The sequence below is a fragment of the Lemur catta genome, chromosome 21, assembly GCF_020740605.2.
Source record: "Lemur catta isolate mLemCat1 chromosome 21, mLemCat1.pri, whole genome shotgun sequence".
Classification (NCBI taxonomy): domain Eukaryota; kingdom Metazoa; phylum Chordata; class Mammalia; order Primates; family Lemuridae; genus Lemur; species Lemur catta.
In genome coordinates, this window is record NC_059148.1 from 30146859 (window position 1) to 30174171 (window position 27313).

General features: G+C 50.4%; 1 protein-coding gene across 1 annotated transcript in view; it reads left to right on the plus strand.

Moving 5' to 3' along the window:
* TMEM132C (transmembrane protein 132C) overlaps nucleotides 1–27313 on the plus strand; it is a 119481-nt gene that overhangs the window by 58866 nt on the left and 33302 nt on the right. Inside the window, 1 exon segment of the mRNA XM_045534726.1 lies at nucleotides 17423–17606. Coding sequence (XP_045390682.1) covers nucleotides 17423–17606 — 184 coding nt within the window.

A 27313-nucleotide genomic window follows, 5' to 3' on the forward strand; every position in this document is an offset into this window, starting at 1 on the left:
GCTTCCTTGGAAACCGAGCCAGGAGACATCTGCTTGCATCTCATGGCTAGAGAGGACTCGTGTAGCCAGCCTGGCAGCAAGGAAGTCTGGGGAAGTGAGTATTTTCACATGGGTACATCACCATCTTGGAAAAATAGAAGCTTTGCTAGTAAGAAAGAAGCAAGGAGCGGGTGTTGGATAAGCAACCAGCGGTGGTCACCCCAGGACAGAGGAGGAGCGTCCTTCCCCTAGGCTGTGGGATGTAGCCGAGTGGAGGTATGACGGCTGCGGTTGCTCTAGCAACCTTGACACTGTACCAGCCAAGCCTGGAAGCCAAAGCCAGTGCTCTGAGGATGGCAGAAAGGAAACTTGGGAGCTACCTGGGTCCTTGACAGCCACTGGATTCAGCGCCCTCCCTCGCCGGCCTGCCAGCCTTCCTGTCTGGCTAGAAGATGCATCCCACTGTCACTGAGTCCAGTCTGAGATTGGCCTTCTGGGGTTTTCAGTCAAAATATTGTACCTGACATGGTCTTCCATCTCCCTCTGGCAAGCCTGTATAAAGCAAGTGTTTTCTTAATGAAAGTTTCTATTGTAAAATATACATCATATAAAATGTACCATTTTAACCAAGTTTCAGTGTGCAGTTCAGTGGTGTTGAACATAGTCACATTGCCATGCAATCGTCACCACCATCCCCCTCCACAACTGCCTTATCTTCATCGGTTGAAACTCAGTGTCCATTGAACACCGATTCCCCAGCCCCTGGCAACACTGAGCCACTTCCTGTCTCTGTGGATGTGGCTATTTCGGACGTTTCATGTGAATGGAATCCTACAATATGTGGTAATGGACTTCTTTGACTTATCATCATGTTTTCAAGGTTTATTCATTCTGCGGCATGAGTCTGGGCTTCGTTCCTTTTCATGGCTGCGTAATACTCCACTGTGTGGACACACCACATGGACCTGTGCTCTTGATCGCATCCTTTACTGCCTCTTTTCACTGTTGGAAGAAAAGTTGGCAAATTAAGCATAGGGATGCATCGCAATTTGTGCCCAAAGGTTGTGGCCATAGCTCGACTTGGAGCAGGAGAGACTGGGGGACTCACCGTCCGCAGGCCAGCGGCACTCCCTCTTCCAGGCTCCTTGGAGCCCACCCATGCTTCTGTGAAAGCTCTGGCTGAAATGGCGGAGGAGCGTTCCGTCCCCAAGCCTTGGAAATGTTTCTTTTGGAAACTAATTGGACCATAAAGGGGTTGAACTGTGCCTCTCACCGCCAGAGCCCTCTGCTCTTATTAACTCAGCTTCCCGCTCTAGCCTCACCCTCCTGAAGTGGCTACTGATCTTTTAAAAGTTTTATGATCTCATCTTGGGGTTGCAAAGACAGCAGTGGCCTTTGACTCCCCCCAGGGCATGGGATGAGTCTCTCCTCCCCACTGCCAGTTAACCAGCAATCTGCCCTTTCGGTCCTGCCCGGGCTGCCTCGTTAGAAGGCTGAACACACCGCCCTCGTCGCGACTGACCTCAGAGGAGGACGCGGCAGTGGCTCTGGGTACCCATCTCGGAGTTTCCTAAATGCCACTGCAGTTTTGCCGTAGCCACAGGTCATAATGACATACTGTTACTATTTAGTTAGTATTGTATATTGACGTAAACTCGTCTTTTTTTCCCACTTAAACAAATATATTTCAAGAGGAAACATTACGTCGTTACTGAATATAAGAAACCAGTATCATCTGCCATAAAAAAAAGGACAACCGTAAAAATAAATGCAATTAAATTCTTGGCCTTGGGCCCACTTCCCTCCATGCCAACGGAGCCGAGTGATCCTAAAAGGCTCCCCTCTTTGTCTCTGAATGCCCCAGAGAGCTTTCATCCTAATCCTCTTTTGTTGGAACAGAAGGCTGCACTTGGAATTAGAATATAGGTCATGCCTTGAAGCGAGGTGACTGCGCACCTCCACCTCCCATGCTGGTCACAGCCAATGTGTCGGCAGGTACCCTCCCTCCTCCACCAGATCTCCTTCCTCTGACCTGAGCTCCTTGGAGACCCGCGCACAGCCTTGCTCTTGCTCTTGTCCCAACCCTGACACTCTTCTTCTGGCACATCCACCTAAACTCATCCAGGCCTTCAACGTCTACTTGTCACCTCATTGTGAATTATCAGCTGCAAATGATTTCCTCAATAGATCCTTTCCTCCTATGAAGCTTGCCTGAAAGTGGGAAAATTAAAGTTTTTTTTTTTTTAAGTAATAGATATAATTAGGGAGCAAAACATAAAACTATGACTCCAAATAGAAGTGATTAGGGGATTTTTAGTTTTAGAGGATTGTCCATACTATGCCGGCCTTCCAACAATTAAACTGACGTCCTGAAGTCTCTTCAGTGGAATGTTGATGCTACACACAAACAAAACCGCCAAAGAAAATAAGTTCTGTTCTCGGAAGTGGCAAGTGACACCTTCTTGCAGCCTCAGGAACGTGCATCATGAGGGGACCCCCAGCCTGTGGTGGGGACTCTGTGCCACTGGGTGGTGGAGAAGGTGTCCGTGAGGGGCCTCAGTCTGCCCTGCCTCCGAATCGCACTGCCTGGTAGCCCGGCTTTGTTCATGCATCCCACAGACTGGCCCGTGTTGATAAATGTTCACACTAATGTCTTCCATTAAGGGTGCATCACTTATCATGTCAGCATATTACTTTGAAATTGCTGAAAACTTGCCACTTTATGAAAATATGCTGGAGCAAGGAGAACACAAACAATCCTCTCCCATTACCCACCCCTCCTCCAAACATGGCCCCCTGGTTTTCTGGTCCAATAAGTTTGGGAGATAAGGCAATTTATTTCCCATTTCTTACAGCATCCCAGTGTACATTAAGTAGGAAAGGCACTGATAAGTCCTGCAGGAAGGAAACTTGCTTCCCAAGTATATCTATCAGAAGAGAGGCAGCACCTCTCCTCCTGCAGGGGTGATCTCTGGCAAAGGACAGAAATACATTGCACATGGTGCTGATTGGCTGGGATTGAGAGGGGACGGGGCATGATTTTTCTTCTAAGGGCAGCGTGCACAACTCCCTGACACCACACTCACACCACCCACTCACCCAGCCCGCTGCCCGCAGTGACGTGACCTGCCCCACCCTGGGGGCACTGACGGTTTCACCAGGGTGTTTCCATTTTGGCCAACAATTCTTTGTGGGGGTGGGGCTGTCACGTGTCTTGTGAGATATTTAAGCGTACCCTCCCCTGCCCCAGTTATGACAGCCAAAATTGTCCCCTGGGGGGAGCAAAACTGCCCTCCTGGTTGAGAATCACTGGTTTACACCAGCCACCCTCCTACCCTCAGAAGCGGAGCGTCCTGTTGGGCAGCAGAGGGAAGCAGAGGCGGGGAGTTCCGGGGAGCTCTAGAGAGGCAGGGAGAAGTGAGCAGCGGATGGGGGGGGGACAGGACTCGTTGCAGATGACGGCTGGGGACACATGCCACTCTGAGGGAGCTCTCCGACTCCACCGCTGCTCGGTTGGAGTCCCCGTTCCCGGAATCTCTTTTCCCCTTTCCTTTTAAAGTACACGCTAACGAAAGAAATGTTTAATTTGCAAACCGCAGTGAGCCCCACAGCACAGCCAGTCCTTGAGCAAACGTGCAGCACATGCCGGCGGCCAGGCCCCTCGCGGACTCCTGCTAACACGGGCGCGAGAGGAAACGCGCTTTACGGCGTCTGCAAAGGGCACGTTGCAGCCGTGGGTTTAGCAGCATTTCGTAGCTCACTTTGACTTTCCTTTGAAGAAGATCGATTCTCATCACAGCAGTTACCCCCCCCCCAAAAAAAAAAACCCGGGCTCCTTGAATCCGAACCTCTTTCCAGTCTTTAAAATGCAAAGTTCCCGGGTCTAATGACCAGCCAGGATATTAGACACATTCGAGACCCAGCTGGAGGGTATTTCAGAGCCAGGCAGCTGATGTCGATTTTGCCGACTTCTCATCTCTTTTTGCTGCCTTAGCTCGAGGGGGCTCTCGGTTCAGGGCGATCAGAGCGGTGCCAAGTCATAAAGGAACAAAGTTAGGAGGAAATGGAGAAAGCAGATGTTTTATCCAGATTCCCCGAAGAGATGAATTGGGGGTGATGTATGGCTTATGATTTTATGGCATTGCGGAGAGGCTGAGAATGGAGTTGTGCACCGGGCAGGGTGGTGCCGCTGTCAGAGTCCAGCAAACGCCACCCCCCAGCTCTGCGGCAGGCGGGGGAGGGAGCTATCAGAGGGACAGAGAGAGATGACCACGGTGTGACGCCAGGGCCTCGTGGAGGACACACACACCTGAGAGGAGGTTGAAAACGCCTGCAACTCAGGTAACAGACATGGAATAGCATTGCGGATGAGGGAAAGATAAACAACTCGATGGAAAATTGGCAAGGAATATGCACAGGCAATTCACTGAAAAGGAAATACAAGTTGCCAATAATCCTAAGATGCTCACTCCGCTGAGAATTAGGAAAACAGAAACTCCCCGAACACACCCTTCGTGGGAGTGTGGATGGGCACAGACACTTTGGAAGGCAATTTGGAATTTTCTATTTAATTTATAAATGCTCAGCCCCTAGGACACAGCAGTTCCATTCTCAGCGGCTGGCGAGAGGACTCATAGCAAGGCAGTCAGACTTCGCTCTTCGCAGCATTATTTATAAGAGGAAAAATATTGAAAACAACCCCAAAGTTCATCCCTAGGTAGATGGCCAATTAAATCAATAGATACCATTGGTCTCCAAACATCTTTGATCTTCTACTCTGAATTATAACTATTGCTGTGTAACAGGCAACCCCGACGTGTCGTTTTCTGCAACCGTTTTTCCATCGCTCAGGGCATGTGTGCAACTTTGGTAAGAGCCGGCAGGGACTCTCGTAGCATTCCTTGTGGCATCGGCTGGGGCCAGCTCAGCTAAGGCAGGAAGGTCCACGTGGCCTCACATACGTGGCCGGCTGGCAAATTGGTGTTGCTGTTGTCAGCTGGGCGCTCTGCCCGGGCAAGGAGTGGGGGCCTGGGCTCCTCTCCAGGGGCCTCTCCCCACAGCTGCCTGCCGCTTCTCCCACCACGTGGTCTCAGGGTGGTCACAGGCCGCCCTTCCTCAGGGCACGAAGCAGACGTGGCCGCAGCTCCTTAAGACTTAGGTCCCCAGCTAGCACAGCTTCGCCTCTGCCACATTCTCTTTGGAAAAGCCCTGCCCAGGGGCAGCCTAGATCCAAGGGGAGAAGGTGAATCAGGTCTTGAATCTGGGACGTACAGTTCATGGGGCTGGAGCTGAATGCACCAGCCAGGGGTGGGCTGTCTTCGTGCCTAGCACCGTGAGATGTTTCCACTCCCATAGGCTGTGGTCACTTTTGTGAAATGACCGACTATGTGGGAAATACATGTTTTTGTGTATCGCTATTGAGGTTGCAATTTCATACCATCTCTTTGGCCAGCAGTTTGGTGACAGGAAGTGTTAACTGCCCAGAAGCTATAACCTAGCAGCTCTCTGTGCAGAAATGCATCCTGGAGGGTGTCCACACACGTGTGCCAAGACATTTATCACAGCATCATCTGTAATAGACCGGAAAGAACTGGGCAAATACATTCCGGCACTTCCATGCAATGAAATATTATGTAGCCATTGAAAATGAGTTATATTGGGATCCACTGATCTGGAAAGTTCTCTGAGAAACATTGCGACGTGAAAAAAGCCAGGCACCCAGCAGTGTGTGTGGCACGTTACTTCTGAGGTTTAAAAAACGAAGGGGCTGCTACAACGTGATGAACCCTGCAGAGCGGACGTTATGCTGAGTGAAAAAAGTCACAAAAAGACAGATCCTGTGTAATCCCACTTACAGGGGTTACCAAGAGTGGTCAAATTAATGCAGACAGAAAATGGAATAGCGATGGCTGAGAGGGAGGGAGGAATGGGGAGTTCGTGCTTAACGGGGACAGAGTTTCAGTTTTGCAAGATGAAGAGTTCTGAGATGGGTGGTGGTGACAGTTACGCAACAATGTGAATGTACCTAAGTCACTGAACTGTGCACTTAAGCACGGTTAAGATGGTAAATTTTATGTTGTGTGTATTTTACCGCGATTGAAAATGAAAAGTCAAATGAAGGAATATATTTGTAAATGCACAGCAGATCTCTGGAAAGCTTCGGTGGGAGGGGATTGGAGAAATTGGGGGTCAAGGATGGGAGGGAAACTTGGTTACCACACTCTTCGTAGTGATGTTGGAATGTCTATTACTGCATGCGCATCTTGCATTTTAAAATGTCTTTTATAAATGCCAAAAAATGTTGAATAGTTACAATAGCCAAATATACTTTAGCAACACATATCATAAATATTTTCGTACATGTAATTTATGGTATATAGTTATATGAATATATTGTGTTTTTACAAATCTATACCGTATGTTATAAAGGTATGTTTGGCAGTATATATTTAGCAATCTGTGACCTACTTTGCAAGACTAGAATTCTGCTCTGTTATGGTTAAAAGGATTATTAGCTGCAGGGTGAAACGGGGTTTGGGCTTGTATTTTTCCACTATTACATAAGCAAATAAAACCACCGAACTGCCGTCTTTATTTAAATATTCCTGAATGATGTGTGAGACTTTTCCTCTGCATCTTCCTTGTTTTGTTTCTCTCTCTCTCTCTTTCTCTCTCTCTTTTACAAAAACAACTGTGCCTTTTGTGGAAAGGAAATTGTGGCAAATATTAAGCAGGAAGGTAAACCCGAGCAGGCAGGAAGATGTTTCTCCTACGTAAAGCTGATTTCAACGCACAGGATACTAAATGGAAAGCAAACCCCCCCAGCAGCGAGCATCCCGTGCTTACCGTTTTGTTTGCTCTCCTGCCCACGTCTCTCATCCACGTCCGGCTGGAGTCCGTGGCACTGGCCCTCGCCCTCCCCGCTGGCTGGGGCGCGTTCTGCCTCCCTGGGCGCCCACCCTGGGCAGCTCCCGCTCGGCTCTGGGGGTGCAGAGGCCACAGGAAATGGGGGGAAGTGGAGCGGAGGCCTGGAGACCCCGAGTTGAAGTAGCTGCCCTTCATTGCCGACTTAGGGCCATATTCACGGACACTCCAGGCCACACGGGAGGAGGGAGGACGTCGGGACACTCTCGGGGTGGGATCATGTCGTCCGCGGTTCGTGTGGAGAATGTGTCCTTCTGGTGCTGGTGTTTGCCTCGGGTGCTGGCAATGGTGGATGTCAGTGGCCACATAAGCCCTACTTCCCAAAGCATCGCGTGTGACGGTGTCTAACTCAGCCCACGTGGGCTGCTGTCACAAAACAGCGTAACCTGGATGGCTTATGGACAACAGAAATGTATCGCTCGCAGTTCTGCAGGCTGGAAGTCCAAGATCAAGGTGCCGGCACATTTGGGGTCCAGTGAGGGCCCTCTCACTCACCAGTTATGTCTGAAAGGGAGAGAGGATGCTGAGTTTTTTTTAAAGCATTTCTATTTTTTTTAAGCTCACCAATTTATGCTATTAATAGGGTGCAGCCAGGGTGGGGGACCTTGCACAGAGGCAGAGATTGTTAGTGTAACTTCCTCCAGAAGGGGGTGACATGGACCCCCAAATACAAGTTGATGTGGCAAGAATGAGCTTTCTCCACTCCAGTGGGACCCTGCTGTTCACCCGGGTCAGTCTCCTCGCAGATCTTTAGCCAAATATAACAAGTGGGCCGCTGATGACAGGCATGGGGGGCTCACTGTGGCGGTCCGGGACCCCCCAGGGACTGCAAGGATTCGCCTCCGTGTCTCCCACAGTGCCTGGCACAGACCTGGTGCTTGGCAAGTGCTGGATGGAGGGGTGAGCGTGTTAGACACAGAGCAGGGGAAGCTTCTATCTTAAAAGTAAAAACTTCCCTTCGTCCCCACTAGGGACTTTCAGTCTCAGCAGTTCCTGCTGTCACAGAGACCCCAACCCATCCATTACAAACATTAACTGTAAATTATGCTTCTGTATAGTTAATTCAGCCTCTTCATTATGTATTTAGCAGAGCTCGGCAGGCATAAAATTCAGGGGCACGAGCAGGAGCAGACGCGGTTTCTGTCTCCTGCGGTATTTGCAAAATGCAAAGTGTTGGGAGTGGACCTCGGAGCGTGTCTCTCCTGGCAGGTCTCCAACAGGCTCTGCCCTCGGGACAGGTTCAACCCTTCTGGAAAGGCTGATAGCTTCAGAGGCTGCCTCTGCCTCCTCCCCGGCTAGGCAGAGATTGCAGTCCTTTCCCGGGTGGTAGAAACTAATATTGACCCAACTAGTGGAAGAAAAAACTGTGACTATCAGGGAGCTCCACTCCCAGAGTGATCACTCCATCATTATTCATCCAACAAACATTTGTCCCACACCTCCTGCTGTCGTGGAGGTCACGTTTGAGAATGAGGAGGCAGATAGTGAACTACCAAATGCGTAGAAATGTATAAGCCGTGTCAAGAGGTCATATAATTAAAGTGGCTGAATAAGCCCCAAGGAACAGGGGTCAATGTCATGAACGAGTGAGCCGTGGGGAGCAGGGCAGATGCTGTGGTGGGAGAGCCCTGGTGAGAAGCATGTGCAAAGGCCCTGTGGTGGAAGGATGCTCGGTGTGCTTGGGTGATCCCAAGGAGGCTGGCCTGGCGGGACCCGGGGCGAGGAGGTCAGTGGGGTACGTGGAGGTGAAAGCCTTGTGCATCCTGGGGCTGGGCTCAGAATAAACGTTTCACTTAATAAACACTTGTTAAGCCACATTCACCTTCAGCTGCCAAACGCAGTGGGTGTATTTGCCATCTACAAACACCATGTGCAAAGCAATCTGTGCGGCCCTATTCCTGCACCTGTCATCTTGCTTGGTGTCTCCCGTGGGCCCCTGTTCTACCTGGTGACCGACAACTTAACCTGGCGGATTCCAGGTCTGCTCGGGCATTCCTGGTGGGAGCTCAGCTGATGCCGCCAGCAAGCTCTGCCCTGTTCCCCCAAGACTGCCCCAGGGGGCCAGGGCTCAGCATGGCTCCGGACGTGGGGAGATGGAGGTGTCTTCAGGGGTTCGCTGTCTTATGGCTTCACCCACAGGGATGGGCGGTCCCCTTTTGTCCATGGGTGTGGTCGCTGTTTAACGCTGGCATTCTCCGAGGTGTCCTTGTTTCCACCTGTCTCTGAGCGCACAGTGGGCACCTTCTCCACTGCTCTGCCGGCCCCTGCGGGAGGCTGAGGCCAGGTCAGCGTCTGCCTCGGTTCTCTCTCACGGACTTCAGTGACCAGCCCTGGAACTAGGCAAACTGTCCTTTGCTTTCCTGTGCCATTCAGGGCCTTAGGGGGCTGGGGGCACAGGGTGGGCTCCTCTCTGCCCCGGCATCCCAAGCTCGTCCTATTCCTACCTCTGCCGTGTCCTGCTGGCACAGTACAGAGGAGATGCCAGGATCACTCAGGGACAGTAAGATAGGTATAGCAGTCAGAGCCTTCATCTGCTGCTGCATAACAAACTGTCCCCCGACTGTGGCTGACCGACTGCAAGCCACTGTTTGTTATTTCTCACAATCAGTAAGAATCTGCTGGGCCCTCCCTCTGTGGGAGCTGTACGTATCTGGGCAATCCCTTGGGGCTGGGACGGCCAGGCCTCCCTCCCTCTCTCCCCACACGATCCTGCATCTGGGGGTCCTCACACCCTGGTGGCCTCAGAGCAATGATCTGAATTATCCCAGTGGAGCAAAAGCAGCAGCTGGAGGCTCCCTAAGGCCTTGGACGTCTTGCAACATCTCTTCCACAACATTCTATGGGTCTAAACGAAACGAAACGCAGGCCCATCCTAGATTCAGGGGGGCGAGGATCCAGGCCCCCTCGAGGGGCTGTGCAGCAGGGTCACCTTGCAAAGGGTGCACGCTGGGAGGGGTGGAGTGTGAGGCCATTCAGGAACCTAGCGCAGGGCCGAATGCCCCGTTCCACTCGGGCCCTCGGTGGAGTGGATGAGCCCGCCCACACTGCGGAGGACGATGTGCTTTACTCGGTTTCAACATGAATTTCCTCCGGAAACGCCCTCACAGGCACACCCGAAATACTGTTCCACCACATGTCTGGACACCCCGGGGCTCAGTCAAGTTGAGGCATGAAAGGAACCATCATGGAGACCAAATGGGGCCCGAGGGTCGGGGTGAACACTGGCCCTGGCTCCCAGGGAGCCTCAGCCCTGTTGCTGCCTTGGGTGTCCCCAGTGGGGGGGGGTGTCAGACCAGCCCCCGGGGCATGGGTGGGGGAGGGGCGAGGGGGGAGGATGCTGTCCTTGGGAGGCATCACTGGGTTTCTCCTCAGTCTCGCTTGAGTTGCACATGGGGGTCTTCGAAGCCTTCACGCACCCACCCCCATCTTCCCTGAGAGTCACTTTGGAAGGTTTCGTTCTCCTTTGGCAGAAGCCTCTGTTCAGCATGTTGATGGACCAGCCAGATTGGATCTGCAGGGCTGGGCTCAGTGCGCACCCCTGGCTGGCACAGGGACCACCCCGCACGGAAAGCCACCGTGATGGCTGCGGAGCACCGAGAGCCCACCTGGGCGGGGCGTCATGGGAGGCTGTGCCCCTTCCCACCCGGACCTCAAAGGCCTCTCAGCAACGGCACTTCCTAAAATGTGATCTGATTTAGCTGCAAGTCCAGCTGCCCGGGAAGGAATATGTTATTATGGGGGGACTGCACACTTCTGGCGTGCTGGGTCCACGTGAGCCTCCTGCTCCACTTGGGAAGTTGCAGCCTGCGTGGAAAATGAGAACCAGCCACGTGCAAGACCACAGCAGAGCCCTCCCTCTCATGGCTCTGGGGGTCCCTGGAGCACTGCTGGGGGCCTTGCACACAGAAGGGGCCTTGAAGAACTGGAAGCTTCCACAGTCCCTCTCCCCATCTCTCAAGGACTTCATTTCAAGCACAGTTTTGTTCGGTTTGCCTGTCTTTCCGTCACCGTCCTATTTATTTCATTAATTGGATTAGCTGCCAACATTTACACAACAGCAGATTTCCTATTTAAAAAAAAAATAATCAGATTTCTCTTTTCTCTTGGAAAACAGACTTTCTGGCAACATGGGGCCCAGATTTGCACCTGGCTGTGGTGAGCTAGAACTGGGGCGTGGCTCCCCACCGCCTCCCCAAACGTGGCAGCGGATCTCCTGTCCGTGACAGTCTCCATCAAGGCGTGCGTTGGTCACTCAGCACACTTCGCCTGTCCGTCTTGCCGGCCTGGCCCCGCAGGGCATTTGAGTTTGTGGACCCTGCTACACATGGACATGCCTCTCTGCCTCCCACTCCCCCAGCTCCCAGCGTCTCAGCAAGGGAGCAGCTCTCTGTTCTAGAAACCTCTCTTGTATTAATATATTGACAACACCAGTTCTAGAGCGGACAAGGCCGCTGGCACCAAAACTAACTTTCTCCTGTCTTCAATTCTTTGCCCCAGTCACCCTCATTCAAAGTGCCCATTGTGGACCTCTGACGGGCCAAGTTGAGATAACACACCCTGATCCAATATGCCGTGACAGTGACAAAGATACTAACATCTGACTGTCACCACTTAAGGTTCTGACTCTGTTAGTCTAGGGTAGACCCAGGTATCAACAGTTCTTCTTTGAATCTCCCCGGGGAGTTATAACCTGCAGCCAAGGTTGGGAGCACCTGCCTTAGAGGATGCGGAGCCTCGGGGCGCTTCTGTGAGGGCTGCCGTTCTTTTAAGCGATGCCATTGGCATCAGTCTGATGTCAGTCTGATTTGCAGAAAGCCCTCTCTCTCTTCATCTTTGCATACGTTTCCCTGCTCCCGGAAATATTTGTGCTTTGGGGGACGGGATAGAGAGAAGTAAATGCAGTTTGTTTGTTTGTTTGTTTGAAGTCCGAGCTCGTCATCTACACCAAGCGTGCTTGGAAACAGGGCAAGCTTTGCTCCTGCCACCCGTCTCTCACCCTGTGCCCTGAACCCTGGTACTGCTGGGGCATTGCCCTTTCCGTTGCGAGTCAGCGCAAGCTGTTTTCCGTCACTTGCAGCTTGCGGCTCGGACGGAGATGTCTCAGCACCACGGAGAGCTCCCAGGACATGCCGGGATGTTCCTGTGGACTTTAGAGTCAGTGGGACTTTCTAATAAAGCCTTTCCCAGCGGGGACGCCGCGTCCTTCCCTTCATGCAATACACATGAAGCAGAATGAATAAAACAAAGCCTGGGTCAAATGATTCTGTTCTCCCACAGTGACTTCCCCATTATATATAAGGTTGATTTTTTCATTTCGTGAGTCTCTTTTCTGTCTGCAGCCGCTAAGCTGAACACAGCTGCCAACATGGGGGCTGAAACCCCTATTCCCCATAGCAGACAGGTAAGGCTCTTTTGGCTTTTTAACATACCCCAGACTCCCCTACCCCCTTTTTTTTTTTCATTTTTTGCCAAATGGAGTCTAATAGCTAAGAGGTTTAGTAAATTGGGTTTCCAGTGGTCCAAACTTTATTGTGACTACTGGGGGAATTTATTTGCTTTTGAGTAAGAGCTTTTTAAGCCAATTTTAGAAATTTCTTTCAAGAGTTACTTCAATAAATCTGCACTATTGATTTAGCACCCGATGGTTCTTGGGTGCTTCTAGAGTCACTTAAGTGTTTAGATTTCTCTCTTTATTACTCCAACACCCCAAGCCCCGTGTGAGCTGATGTGGAGGGCTAGGCTCTCGGTCCCTTCAAGGCAGAAGCTTGGAAAAGATTTCAGTCTTCTCAGAGACGGCAGAAGGCACTGACCACAGACGGAATTGCAGACAGATTTCTTCTTTCCTTGGTCTCCATCTGCCAGTAGACTGGGATGGTGGCATTGTGCCAGGCAGAGGCAGGAACTGAGCAAGTGCACTGGACGCACACCTGAAGGAATGTCAGTTCACAGTGAATGGCAGTGACTCTGCATCTCTGCTGTGTCTTGTTCTCGGGGGGCTTCTGGACCAGCCTTAACAGGGCATGTCCTAACGATGGCTTAGGCAGCCAACCCTGCAGTCCCTGAGCACGAGTGTGATATCAAGTCCTGCTAAAAACAAGAAACGGCTAACATTTATGCTTGCTGAGGCCAGTCTCTGTTCTCAGTGCTTTGACTTAATTCGTTCACGACAGCTGTATGAAATGGGAGGGGTGAGCGTCCCCATTTTGCAAATAGAGAAAGGGAAGCAGAGTTGTCCGTGGTCACCCAGCCAGTATCTGGGAAGCCAGGCGTTGAAGCTGTTTGAAAGCCTGCGGCCCGAACCCTAACACTCAGCGTGTTGCCCCAAAGGAGCCATGGTTTCAATCTTGGTTCTAATCCCTAAGTTTCTTCTTCCCTCCTTCCCTCTCTCATTTCCTTCCTTCCTTCCCTCCTCCTTCCATCATTTTATCTCTTCCTTCATCTCTTCTCTTCTTTTTCAGTCTTTGAATAAAACGCTTCTTGGAGACCTAATATTTGCAACACATGAGACAGGAGGTGCTCTTGTTGCAACAGGAGTGTGTTGGAGGGCAGGGGTGAGGTGACGGATCAGCCGGGGCCCCCTGGCAGTTGCTGTTTCATCCCCTTGGAGGGTGAAGGATCCCGGGCCCTGCAGCGGGAAAACCACCACACGGCATCGTCTTAGGACAGCAGCTTCCAGCTCAAAGCCACGGCACTTCTGCGAAATGCTTCCTCCAGAATACAGCGAGACCACGCAGACGTTTTCCTAAGCCAGAGACAGCAGTGATGCTGTTTGAGCTGCATTGTGGCTACAAAGTTAAGGCTTTTGCATTTAAAAATCCAGAAATTTTAGAGGAAAAACCTAGATTCCCAGCTTCTCTGGGAAAATCTTTTGCTCTCCTTGCTTTCCGGAAGGCAGCCGTCCGCAGGAAGGAGGGGGGACGCCCCATAAGAGGGACAGAGGAAGGACCACAGGCACCAAACAGCCCTCTGTGCTCTTCCCCACAAAACGATCGAGTTTCCAAATACAGTTTCACTTCCTTAAATCTATATGTATATAACTATGCCTTTTTTAGACATGAAGATAAAGGCTGTGTGGAGATGGAGGAGGAGGAGGCAGGGACATGATGCACAAAGATAAACAAATGCGGAGTCAGTTCTAGAGCTTCCCAAAGGAGTTCCTCGTCTGAGTCGGAATGTTTAATCCTAAGCCCTCCCAGGGGCTCTTTTCTCTGTCGGGTCAGCACGTCTGGGATTTTCTCTCACACACGTTCCCCGGGTCCCTGTGGCCACAGAACAGTCTCCTTGTCATCTGAGATCTCCAGTTCCCTGAAAATCTGATGTCAGTGTCCGGACCAGACGTGTGCTCCACGCTGCACCGGGGAGCTTGCCCCAGTGCCAGCCTGACCCGGAATTCTGCACGGCTCCCAGAAAGCTGGAGTTTTCCTCTAATTGTAAAATTTGCTTTTTTTATTTTTCTGTACTGAAGCCAGAATTAAGTAGAGTTGGCTCCTAAGTGGGGAGAGTCTGAGCGGGGAGCCACAGAGTGTTTCAGGGGGGCTCCTGCCCAGTCGCTCCCTTCTCTGCGTGGTTGAAGAGCGAGTTGACACAAACATGCTCGTTGGCTGCCAGAGCATCCGTGCAGCCACTTGTGCCCACGGGAGCCTTAATAACCGTGAGGGTTTTTATTGGGATTTGGAATAATGTTTGCTTGGAACCTGGCCCAGTCCTGGAATATAGTGAGTATTTCATAAACAATAGCTTGTTGTTTTTATTCTTATATTAACTTGGACAAAACACCTTAGGCATGTAAGACCAGTGCTCATGAAAATCGCACAACAGTGTCTTTCCAGCCAGAAAGAAAAACGCTGCTTCTCTTGTCTCTTGTCTAGTGTTGCACCTTCCCTACCGCCTTCCTTAGCATGACTGCCACGGAGGGGACACAGCTGGGCATGAGAGGTTGTGCTGGATTCTTCTGCACACTGCTGTCCTCCCCACACAAGGGCGATGTGGTCATTTCAATCTTCTGAATGATGCCGCCGAGTCTCGGAGATGATGTGGGCGGTTGTGATGCTCACAAAAGAATTTTGTCACAGAATGAAGACGGGCACAGATTGAGAGCCATTGCCACACCACGGTGCTGTGCTGGGATAGGCATCCCGTGGGGGTTGACAGGGAGTCTTTGGACGGCTGGACTTTTGCCACATCCAGCACTGAGGGGAGTGAATGGTTTGCAGAGTGGAGTCCATCAAGTAGCTACTGGACAGCTCAACACCGGTACCAGCTCTGCTGCAGATGAGGAGATGTCAGTCCAGATGTTCTTGCTAAAAGGGCAAGGTTACACTCCCCCAAATGAAGGAGTATCTGTGGCCCAGTGAGGAGAGAGAGGTGGGGCCAGAACATTCTGGAAGGATTTCCCGGATGATGAGTTGAGTCGTGTGGGCTCAGGTACCAGTGGGCATGGGTCGCTGGACCAAGAACACATCTCTCACCTTGGAAACACTCTAGACTCCAGACACCTCTCCCTCATTGCTCAAGACCAGTGATTCACTCTTGAGACTTGCAGCCCGGGGCTTGATGGTCCAGACCTTGGATTTAGGAATCTCGAGCGTCTCATAAATCATGATTCTCTGGGTCCCACTGCTGGCCCAGAGAACTCGGGGAAGAGTCACAAGTCCCAGTGCTTTGGTTGGTGTAGTAACCTTCCCAGTCCTTCCTGTCCCAGCCACGGAGCAGGGCTGAGGGTGACAGGTGAGGAATTGCGTCGCTGGCAGTTGAGCAAGCCCTGAAGATGGACTGATTGCATCTGCCATTCATTAGTGCCCGAGCGAAGGGAGGGGTTTCCATGACGACTCTTTGCATTGGTACCAATAAACGCTTTGCATGCGGTTTTTAAGCATATTTGTTGTTTCCTTCTTAATGTGCTGTGGAAAATCGCCTTCAACTCACCTGCAAACAGGTGGCCTTCCAGGGGATGTCAACCTGAGATGTTGCTGATTGGTGACCCTCCCCTTACAGCCATCCTTAGCATATAGGACGGGGGCATTGCTGGCACCTCAGGCCGGCTGCCAGGGCTCACCAGAACCCTGACCCACCCTGCAAACCCAGCTCTGTACCCAGAATGCCCTTGCCTCTCGCCTCCACCAATATTGATTCTATTTATTCAACAGCTCTAGAAAGCCTGGCCAATCTCCCCTACTCTAACTCCTGAGTAAGTGCCGGTGCACAGTTTCTGCAGAGGACCAGCTAGTAAATATTTGAGGTTCTGTATATACACTGCCTGATGCAGTTACTCAACCGTGTTCTTGGAACGCAAAAGCAGCCATAGAAAAACATAAATGAATGAGCAGGGCTGAGCTCCAATAAAATGTTATTTGTGAAAATAGGCAGCTGGCTGGATTTCATCTGCAGGACACAGTCTGCTGTCCCCTGTCCTGAGGAGGCTGTCTTGGTGCCTTGTGATGTCACTTTGACCACCAGCTGTCTTCGGGGAGGTTGCTGTACAGAGCGTCGGGCTGGGAGATGGGAGATGCTACTGGGGATGTCAGCTCTGCACCTGCTGGCTGGGTGGCTGTGAGCAAGCCGCTTCCCTTCCTCGGCCTCGAGTTTATCATCTAAAAAATAAAAAGTCTGGACTGTCAGTAGCTCCCTAAATACCTCTATCTGGGCCCACCTGGAAGGTGAGGCATTGGTCAGAACTAGATGCAGACAGCAGACTGGCTTAGCTAAGCAGTGCCTCTAAGCAGAAGAGTTTTCAGTAAAGGATACTAAGCAATTCAGAGAGTCCCTAGGAGAGACATCGAGTTGAATTTACCCTGCACATCCAGGCACAGAGCAGCCAGGGGTAACACAGGCACAGAAAACGTCCAAGCTCTGCAGAGGACTAGGGCAGTGGACACAAGACTACCGGCCACGTGGCACAATGGTTTGGGGACCCGGATGCCTGGAGCCCCCCACAGCTGCCCCAGAGAAACCAGGACCCCTGTGCCCACCTGAAACCCCAGCTCCCTTCCCGCTGCTGATTCATACCCTGCTTCCACGTCTAAGTCCCAGAGGATTGGGTCCAACTGGTGGAAACTCTGCTTCAGTCCTGCTTCTAGTGGCAGCAGAGCCTGAGGATGTGATTTACAAAATAAAGAGGGACATTGTATTTATTTTTTTATTTTACCACTTGCTTTTGAACTTGGAAGGGAGGACAGTTAGTGCCAAGATCATGCAGGTGCGCGCTGCAGGTAGGAGGCAGACTGGATTGACTCACTGTCTGAAGAGCAGGTAGAAACCAGCCCAAGGTTCCCATCAGTGCACACGCAGATTAATGCTCTTAAACGCTCTGTCCAGACCCCTCACCTGTGCGTCCCTCTCCCTCCCAGCTGCCCGGCCCCTCCCTTGCAGGTGGCTCCACACCCCAGGTGCCTCAGAAAACCCCGCAGCTCTCCCTCCCTGCAAGGCATTTTCTCTGTCCTTGCCTTGGGTGCAATGGAGAGTGAGAGGAGGGTCGTGTGAACAAAGCCGGCTGAGAGCCCCTTTCTCTGCTGTCTTCCAGGAGCAGCGGTGTATTCAACGAGGTCGTGCAGATGAACTTCGAGATCGCCAGCTTTAGCAGCCTCTCGGGGACGCAGCCCATCACGTGGCAGGTGGAATACCCGCGGAAGGGGACCACGGACATCGCCGTGTCGGAGATCTTCGTCAGCCAGAAGGACCTGGTGGGCATCGTCCCCTTAGCCACGGTAAGACGTGCGTCGCGGCGGATGCTCCTGTGTTTGTGTCTCGTGGCATCCGGGGCCGTCCCTGTGTCTCACGGGGTGTTTGCTGCAGCTGTTTTAGGGCCATTTGCTTTCAGAGCTTCCCGTCTTCCCCTGGAAGCGGCTGCGTTCACTAGCCGGGCCGTTCTCGACTTCAGTTACTCACAACACCCTCATGATGTTTACCAGAGCCCCATGCCAAATGCGTTGTTATTTACTTCCTTTTCTTCACGAAATCTACTCCATTGATTTCTTCTGGTCCTTTTTTCATAAGGAATCTTTAGACCAGTGTGTGTGCTAGTCGTGATGAGCTCGGCTATCCTGTGGCAACAAGCAACCCCAAAATATCAGGTGCCCAGAGTGACACAAGTCATTTTTGCTCATACTGCATGGCTTGATTGGCGGGGGGCTCTGCTCCATGCAGTGTCTCAGGGGCCTGGACTGATGGGGACATGATCGTTTTGTAGCTGTAGCATCAAGGATGCGTGATCTTCTCTGTCACCAGGCAAAAGAATGGACAGGTGGAGGGTCACATGCAAGCTCTTCTGAGCAGTGGCCTAGAAGGGACATGTGACACTCCCATGCACACACTGCTGGCCAGGAGTTCCATGGCCCCATGGCTGGGACACGTGGGGGCAGAGGAAGAGCTGGGCAGATGCCATCGTCTCTGCCTCACTGTGGGATCAGGTGAACCTGTAGCATCGGCACAACTAGAACGTAACCGTTAGAGCAAAGATGGCATGTCGGAGCTGCCAGTCCCTGTGGAGCTGGGAGTGAGCGGGCAGGACGGTGAGAGCCCAGGACTGGACATCTGCCCCCTGGCCCCTCACCGACACTCTCCCACTCCCCGGGACTGTCCCCTGGGGCCCTCCTATGCTTGTGCACAAGTGTGAAGAGTCCCTCTAGAGGATCCTAAGAGGACGGAGTTTCAGAGGCACACCAGGACTGTTCCCATATGTGGCTACACCTGTCTTTGCCAGAATTACAGGGCCTGGCGTGGATATTCCAAAATTCATTTCTGTGCGGCTTTGGGGTAAGCAGGCTTCCTCGCCAGCAGGTTGACCCTATAGCAATTAGAACACTCTGACCCGCCGGCCGGGGGAGCCTCCCTGGGGCAGGTGCAGAGAGGCTGAGCCGCGGCACGTGGTGCACCCGGGGAAAGCCTGGCTCCCGCTCAGAGAGGGAGAACAGACGCTGGACACACAAAACGACAGATGTCCCCCCGGAAGGGATCATCCGCCGACAGGATCTGCAGACACTTTGAGGCTGGGGAATGATTCCTTTTGACTTTCCATGTCCTAGAAGAGAGGCCAACAAACCACAGCCCACAGGCCACATCCAATCTGCTGCCTGGTTTTGTACCCCACGCGAGCGAAGAATGTTTGAACGTTGTTAAGTGTCTACATTTTGTAGGGTTCTGTCGAGCTACTGCGTAGGCCCAGTTTTGCCTCTTGGCTTGGAAACCCTAAAATATTTGCTATCTGCCCCTTTGGAGGGAAAGTTTGCAGACCTGTGTCCTAGAGCACACGCCAACATCAGCTCTGAGGGATAAGTGCACGGTTCCTAGCCTACCTGTTTCCAAAGGATACAACATTCAAACACTTGGAAAGGTAAAACCATCGTGAGGATATGAGAGGTTAATATGACCCATTTTCGAGGAAACATGAAAGTCCTCCTTGAAGCAACGTATTATTATTATTGTGGTTTTTGTATTTTTGTAATGCCTTTAAGGTAACAGGAAATGACTGCAGATGTCAGTACCCAGAACCCTTTTGTTTGCAAGTAAATGCGAATAAACACAGACTGGCTTTATCCTGAAGTTCAGTGACAAACAAACATCTCTGCAGCCCCAGCGCGGGGCTCAGGGCTCTGAAAGCTGGATTTAGGTTGCCAGCCGTGTGCTGTCATCACTTCGTGTCCCCTGGAATATGGGCCTGACCTCAACTCTGCAAAGCAACATGGAAATTAGACAACACATGAGGCAGTTTGGAGAAACTTCCATTCTCCTATTTTCTAAGGGATTTTTTTAAAGAATAAACTTTAGTACATTAACAACCAGCCAAAAAAAGAAACTTTTATCGGAAGTAGCTAGCGAATAAAACTATAGCTTGACTTAGATAAGAAATGACATAAAATATATAAACTACTGAACAAGAGGCAAATCCTGTGTTGTCTGCTAGCAGCCAGGGAGACAGCTGGTTAGGTCCCAAACAATGAAGTAAATTTTCCCAGTTGTTTTCCTCTAAAAGAAAGCAGACTTCAGAAAGGTGAAATAGGGGATTACCAGGTGGAAAATTTGCCTCACTGGGGAATGTCTTGCCTTAAAATGAGGACTTCTCCAGCCCCCGCCTGGACCCAGGGAGAAAGCAATGAGTGAGATGGATCATCTGCAGCCTCGCTGGGAACGAGATGGGAGGAGCAGGGAAAAGCGCTCCCAACTCTCCTATAAAGTGACCCACTGAGGCAGAAGCCACCTGCCTGGCCCTGCCTGCCCCTGGCGCTATTTCACTGGAAGCACACTGACACCCAGGCCACTGCGGGCCCCTCCGCGCTCCAGGCTTGCCATGGAAGCAGGACAGCTCCAAGCGGGGAGCGTTGTAGGTTATAAGTGTGTTTAAAGATTCTTTGATTTGTGATTGGTCAAAGAAATGAAGGTTTGTCTGAATGCGTCATGCTTTAAGATAAGCAAGTCTGTGAATCACAGACCAGCCACCAGAAATGAACCGGACTCAAGTGATCTGTAGGGTAAGCTGATGGCCTGCAGGTGCGGTTGGAGCTGTGTCCTGCATGGCCTTAGGCCTGTTAGTGAGTCACAAGGAACATCTACAAGGAGTCACATGACAAGGTGTGTCTGACCTCCCTTCTCATGGCCAACAGCTCAGCCTTAGGGTATTTCTGGGTATTTCTCTTCTAATTTGGGCAGGTGTGGGAAGAAGTTCTTTGCCCCAGGACTGATGTATTTTGTCCCAGATTGAATTTCCTGAGAGGTGGTGAAATTTACCCGGAATTTTGAAAAGTTTCAAACGATTGTCATTTTGCACCCTTTGCAAACTTCATGGGAAATCATTTTCCTTGACCCCTGAAACGTGGCGGTAACTTGGGAGTTTTTTCTTACAGAGAGCTTTCAAAATGCCTGGAACATGTTCCTGTCTCTGCATAAAATCAAATTAAAAATAAAGTGGCAATCAGTAGGGCTGTTTAAAGGAGAGATTGCTACTTGTTCTGGAGTCTACAAAATGATGATCTTAATTCTCACCTCTCTGGGGTGTCATGGAGATTCATTAGGGTTTGAGAGATCCTGGGAGCCCCGGGCGAGGTGTGCAGCAGGAAAGGATTGTTAGCAGAGAGATGCCAGCCAGGGCCTCCGCCGAGCCTGGCCTGCCCTTCCAGACCCTTCCGTGCTCTTCTCTGGGCCCTGACGGCTGATCTGCCTGGACCGCAGCCCCCCGGCTCCCTTGCACTCTGGATTCAGGAGGGCTTTACCCAGTGGGAGGCATCCAGGTAATTGGAGGAAATAGGTTAAATTATGTCCCCAAGAAAATACGTGGCAGTCCTATCTCCTGGTGCCTGGGAATATGACCGTTCCTGGAAGCAAGGTCTTTGCAGATGTGACCCCGTTGAGATGAGGTCATACTGGATTAGGATGAGCCCTCAATCCAATGGCTGGTGTCCTTACAAGGAGACAGATTCGGGCATGGAGGAGACTGGAGAAGAAAGCAATATGAGGACGGTGGCAGGGACTGGATGTGCATCCACAAGCCAAGGAAAGAAAGGGTGGCCAGCCGCCTGCAGGAGCCAGGAGAGAGGCAGGGTGCGTTCTCACCTAGAGCCTTCAGAGGGCGCGTGGCACGGCCCACACCTTGGGTCTGGACCCTTAGCCTGCAGGGCTGGGCGAGAATCAACGTCTGTCGTTTGTGGTACTTCCTTACCGCAGCCCTGGGACACCGTGCAGTGCCTCCCTCCCCGACACACCTGCCAGTGTCTGCCTGGGGCGTGGTCCTCCGTGCTCTCAGCTCCGGTCCTGCTGCGGAGTCTGTTTTCTGGGCTCCAGTAACTCAACTGCCCCCCGCTGCCCCATGCCTGGAGGTGGAGGCGGCTCCCAGCGGGGGCCGGTGTCTGAGGGCTGCATCGTCCCTGGCTGTTTCCTTCCATCCTGCCCACAGCCTGGTCCTCAGTCCTTGGATACACATCCTCCAGGTAAACCGCTTTGAGCAGCTCTAGGTTTCCATCCGACACCGAGTTATACCTGAGAGGTAAACGCTACACGCTCCCTCTAGAGTCTCCTTCCCAAAACACACACCAAGGTTATCCCCAAATGGACACGACCAGGAAGCATTCCCAGGGTCACTTTCTTCCCCTCTTCACAGACAGTCAAACCTGGAGGGACCTATCGGGGTATCTTGAATCCCCAGGGTTGGATTTTCCCGACAGCGGCACCGTGCGGTTACATTCCTGCATCCTCTGCCTTTGCGGAGTCTGGAGACCCAGGTGCAGGAAAGCGAGGGCGCTGGCGGCACTGTAGCATCGCAGGGGTGTGCTGGATCTGCACGTCAATCTGCACTTGATGGATGGCCTCACTCTGCCCCGGGCCCGTGGGGAAGCGTGTGGCAATACCTTCTGCGTTCAAGCAGGGCGAAGGCAGGTGTTTCAAAGAACTCGAGGGAAATCTCCTTCGACAGAGATTGGAGGAATAGTGTTTTTAAAGAGACAATGGGAAAATAATGTTTTATTGTTTTTTAAAAACGTCCTACCCTGATCTCCCACTCTCCTGTTTCAACTTGAAGTTGTTTCATTTGTAACTCTCGGAGAGTATTTTAAGGATGGCATCGATGCTCTAGGGCAATTGAAAAATGTGTGCTCGGTTGCGAAATAACTACATGGGCAGAATAAGTGTTTTCTTGTCACAGCTGGAGATGTACTTTGGGATTAGGTTTAAAAATATCCTTTGCCTCCAACTAACTGGCCCAGATTTTTGCCTGAAAAGCAAATCTCTGACTCCTCTGAAGCTGTTTTGCCTTGGTGGTAACGTCTGCAGGGGTACCGATTAATTATCCAATGAATGATACCTTACCCGCTGCCTGCCAACAAAGTCGGCGCTCAAAAAGTGTGAGTCATCATTGTCATTCTTGTTCTTACCGTCACGGGCTGAACTTTGGTTTCTTCCATGAGAGGAAGCTGTAGGGTGGCCCTGGCCTTTCCCAAGTTCATGCTTTCCATGATGTTACTCAGTTGACTCAGAAAGTTAGAACTGTGCTCTAGGTTTAAAGATTATATAGCTTCATTGGAGATGATTGAGAAATGGAGGCCATGCATGGTGGCTGACGCCTGTAATCCTAGCACTCTGGGAGGCCGAGGCCGGTGGATTGCTTGAGGTCAGGAGTTTGAGACCAGCCTGAGCAAGAGCGAGACCCTGTCTCTACTAAAAAAAAAATAGAAAGAAATTATCTGGCCAACTAAAAATATATATAGAGAAAAAATTAGCCGGGCATGGTGGCACATGCCTGTAGTCCCAGCTACTGGGGAGGCTGCGGCAGGAGGATCGCTTAAGCCCAGGAGTTTGAGGTTGCTGTGAACTAGGCTGATGCCACGGCACTCTCACTTGGGCAACAGAGTGAGACTCAGTCTTAAAAAAAAAAAAAAAATTAAAAACTGTGAATCTGCTTATATGAGGTATCAAAAATAGTCAAATTCATAGAACGAAAGAGCGGACTGGTGGTTACCTGGGGCTGAGGACAAGAGAAATGGGGAGTTACTGATCAGCTGTCACAAAATTCCAGTTGTGCGAGACGTATAAGTTCTAGAGATCTGCACAAACCACCCAACAGCACTGCGTTGTGCATTTGAAAATGTGTGAGAGGGTAGACCTCATGTTATACATTCTTACCAAAGTAAAATAAAAAACGTTTTTAAAATAATTCAAATGCAGGTTGTGGGCTAGGGGAGGGTGCGGCTCTGTTTCAGGGGTTTTCAAACTTGAGCATGGACAGACATGTCTGGGGATTCAGAGCTAAGGGCAGAGGTCAGGCTCGCTGCAGTAGTAGCTTCATACACAGAATCACCTGTCAGTTCATTTACCAGGTATTTATTCCACTTCCCCAGAGTGCCAGACAAGTATTCTACCCTTTGAGTTTCCAGAGTTAACAAGATAATCTCAGATCCTGTTTACATGCTACATGAATCAACCTGCCTTTCATTAATGAAATCAAAAAGTAAGGAGGTTGGGCTTGACTTAGAAACCTCTGCCTCTCTGTCTTAGAAGAGATGGCTTTGAATATATCTGTGCACTGCTTCTTTGTAACTCCTCGTGTCCTGAGGCAAGGGCCACACCCCAGGCCCAAGGGGTGTCTTCGTGCACATTAGAAAGAGGTGCTTTCTGTATGATGCTTGACTTCCCTTTATCACAAAATATACGATGTCTGTTATGTGAATGACACCTGCTTAGATGCAGAGCTCTTGTGCAGTACAAAGCCTGCCCAACCGTACCTGGCAGCCCTGCCTGATCTTATCTGCAAACCACGTAAAACCCACTTTCCTTAGCTACAGAGAAGCAGATACCATCTATCTAGTGTTCATTTCTCCATTAGTTTTCCTTTCAAACACATTTTAGGTTTTAGCACCAAACCAAAGACTTTGATTTCTGCTTTTGCCTGTGTCAGAGCCTGGCATTCCCATCATTAATGGCTTGAGATCTGTAGTCTCCCTTTTATTTCATTGCTTTCTGAAGGGGCCTTGAAAAGGCAGGATTTATTAGGAAATGAATATATGAGCAGTAGATAACTCCTTTCCCAGTATTTCTGGCAGGCAATTGTAGCACAGAAGTGGTCTTCACTCTTACTCCTGTAACAGAGGCTGGGCTGCTATGGGTGTACACATCACCCGCAAAAATGATGGTGATTACTCCGAGCAAGTATTTTAAAGCACTTACTGTAATCAGACCTGAAATTCACTTACAAATGTGTCCCTAGCATTATCTCAGATACATGCTCGCATAATGTTAAGAGATTCTAAACAACAGACTTCTTAAGATACTGTATCATTGTACCCTGTAATGGGAGGGAAAAAGAGTTTTCAGAATGCTCCCAGAACCCCCACGGTGCTCAAGTGCAGAAATCACCAGCGCCCAAGCGCCTGCATACTAAAAAGTCTTGAAAGGAGAAATGAAAAGGAATTGTTAATGGAATTTCATTTTCGAGAAACTTAGGTGGGTACAGGTTTGAATGAGAATTAATCTGGGTTATTTTGCTTTATAAATTAATATGAGAACAGCTAGGTGAGATGAGATTTTTTTTTTTTTTGCTTCCATCTGGATTTTGTCGCAGAGTTTTAAAAAGGTCAAAATCAGCACATTCATTTATTTTATTTAAAAGTGTACTTTTTGCCTCCCCAACACACGTATGGGAGAGTTCCGTTTTCCCTTTGAGGGGCCACCTGCCATTAGGTGACACGTGAACCCCTGAAACGGATCTCCATTAACGAAAAGCAACCTACAGCCAGGTTATAACCCCTCGGGGTTGTGGCAGAATGAACTTTTAAGAGCCCCCGGCAGCTTGTGATTCTATTTCTGAATAGAATAGCCTGGATGCACCACCTCCTTGCCCTGAAACCCTGCTCTGAGCGGGATTTTCCTCTTGCCCACAGTTGTGACGAAGAGGCCAAGCCGAGGAGGGAAGTTCTGTGCACACATCTCATTCACAGAGCCCCAGAAGTTGGGTCCAGCCACTCCCATGCCCCCCAAACTCAACTCCATGCCCCAGGGGCAGACGAGTTCTGCCACTTCTTCTGTGCTCTCGGGGGATGTTTGAAATTCTTCTCATTCACATTTGTTTCCAGACAGTTTTATTGAGGCATAATCGATATGCCAAAGGAAAATAACCTGCACATTTAATTTATAAAATTTCACCAGTTTGGACATAGGCGTAGGCCTGCAAAACTACCATTACAATCAAGGCAATAAACTAACCCTTCACCTCCCAATGCTTCCTTAGGTCCCTTTGTAGGCCTTCTTCTGTTTGGGTGGGTTTGTCTCTCTCTGATTTTTATTTTTAATTAAGAACAGTTAACATGAAATCTACTCTCATAACAAATTTTGAGTGCAGGATACCCAGATGTTAACTGTAGACACAATGTTGCACAGCAGATTGCTAGAGCTCCGCCATCTTGCATAACTGAAACTTTGTATCCGCTGAACAACCGCCCCCATTTCCTCCTCGCCCGCTCCCATAACCACCAATCTGTTCTCTGCTTCCGTGAGTTTGACGACTTGAGACACCTTCTATACACGGAATCCCGCGGCACTTGTCCTTCTGGGACGGGCTTATCTTACGTAGCGTAAGGTCCTCCAGGCACATCCGCATTGTCACAAAAGGTAGGATTTCCTCCTTTTTTATGACTGAATAGTACTCCATTGCATGGACCTACCACAGTTTCTTTACCCACTCATCTGTGCATGGGCACCTTGGCTCTGTGAATCATGCTGCAGTGGGCGTGGGAGGGCGGATGTCTCTCCAACATACTGATCTCACTTTTTTTGTTTGTTTGTTTTTTGGATGCACACCCAGAAGTGGGAGTTCTATTTTTAATTTTATAGGTCTTCTCATCGACCTTTCGTTGACTTTCCCCACGTGTTGTTAGAAATCCTTCCCACACTCTGTAATGCCCCAAAGTAACTAACTTCCTGCGGTGTTTACCATGTGCTGCTCATTTTACATACAGTATCTCCTACGTCCTCACCAAAGCTCCACAGGGAGCGAGCATGACTCTCATTTTACAGATGAGAAAGGCAAGGCTCAGAGAAGTAAAGTCACCCTCCCAAGATCACACAGCTTGCAAGGAGCAGCCATGGGGTTTGACCTCCATCTGTCAGAAATTATCTTCCCTCCCTATAACAACTCCAGAAGCTGAGACACCAGCTGAGAGCCTGTAGTTATAGCCTAAGGCTTTTCCTTTTTAATTTTCCTGCAGTCTTTTCCAAATCATTTTTGCTGTCTTGCTTTTATAGCATCTCCCCCACGTCCCTCTTCTCACCATGCCGTCCTGCTTCTGGAACCCACCACACGTTAAATGAGGCCCCCCCTGCTGTAGACATCTCGGTTGGATCCCACAGTTGGCACAGTGGAAGTTCCCGGAACAGAACTTTGCCAAGTGCACTGTGAATATTTGCCTTTCTCTGACCTAATTTCTCCACGGCCTCCCATGTCTAGGTAGCAACTGTGGGACTGTCAGAGTCAGCAAAAGAAAATGTCACCCCAAATTTTGAGGCTGTTTTTAATTGAGATTATTTATAAAATAGTTTTCCTATAGAGAAACATGTGCCTTCATTTCCTGCAAAACCTCCAAGAGCTTTTAGCTACACGAGGGTGGGGGAGCCTAGCTCCCGGTGTTTGTCCTCAGTTCTCCGGGGGTCGGGGTGAAGAACAAGATCGGGCAGCCATCTTGTTTCCGTGAACAATGAAATGCCAAACTGTAAGAGTCCTAGTCCCCTTCCCTGACACCTGCACAGCACTCCACAGTTTATAAGATGCTTTCACACATTTGGCCCTGTTTTTTGTTTGTCACTGTCCCTTGTGGAAAATCCCCCCCGGAGGCAAACATCCTCAGTGCCCCCAAGAATGTGACTCTGTAATCCTGGGAAACCTAACCAGAGAGAGCTTGAGCAAAAACTGGCAAGAAATTCCAGAAATTAGAGCTGCCCA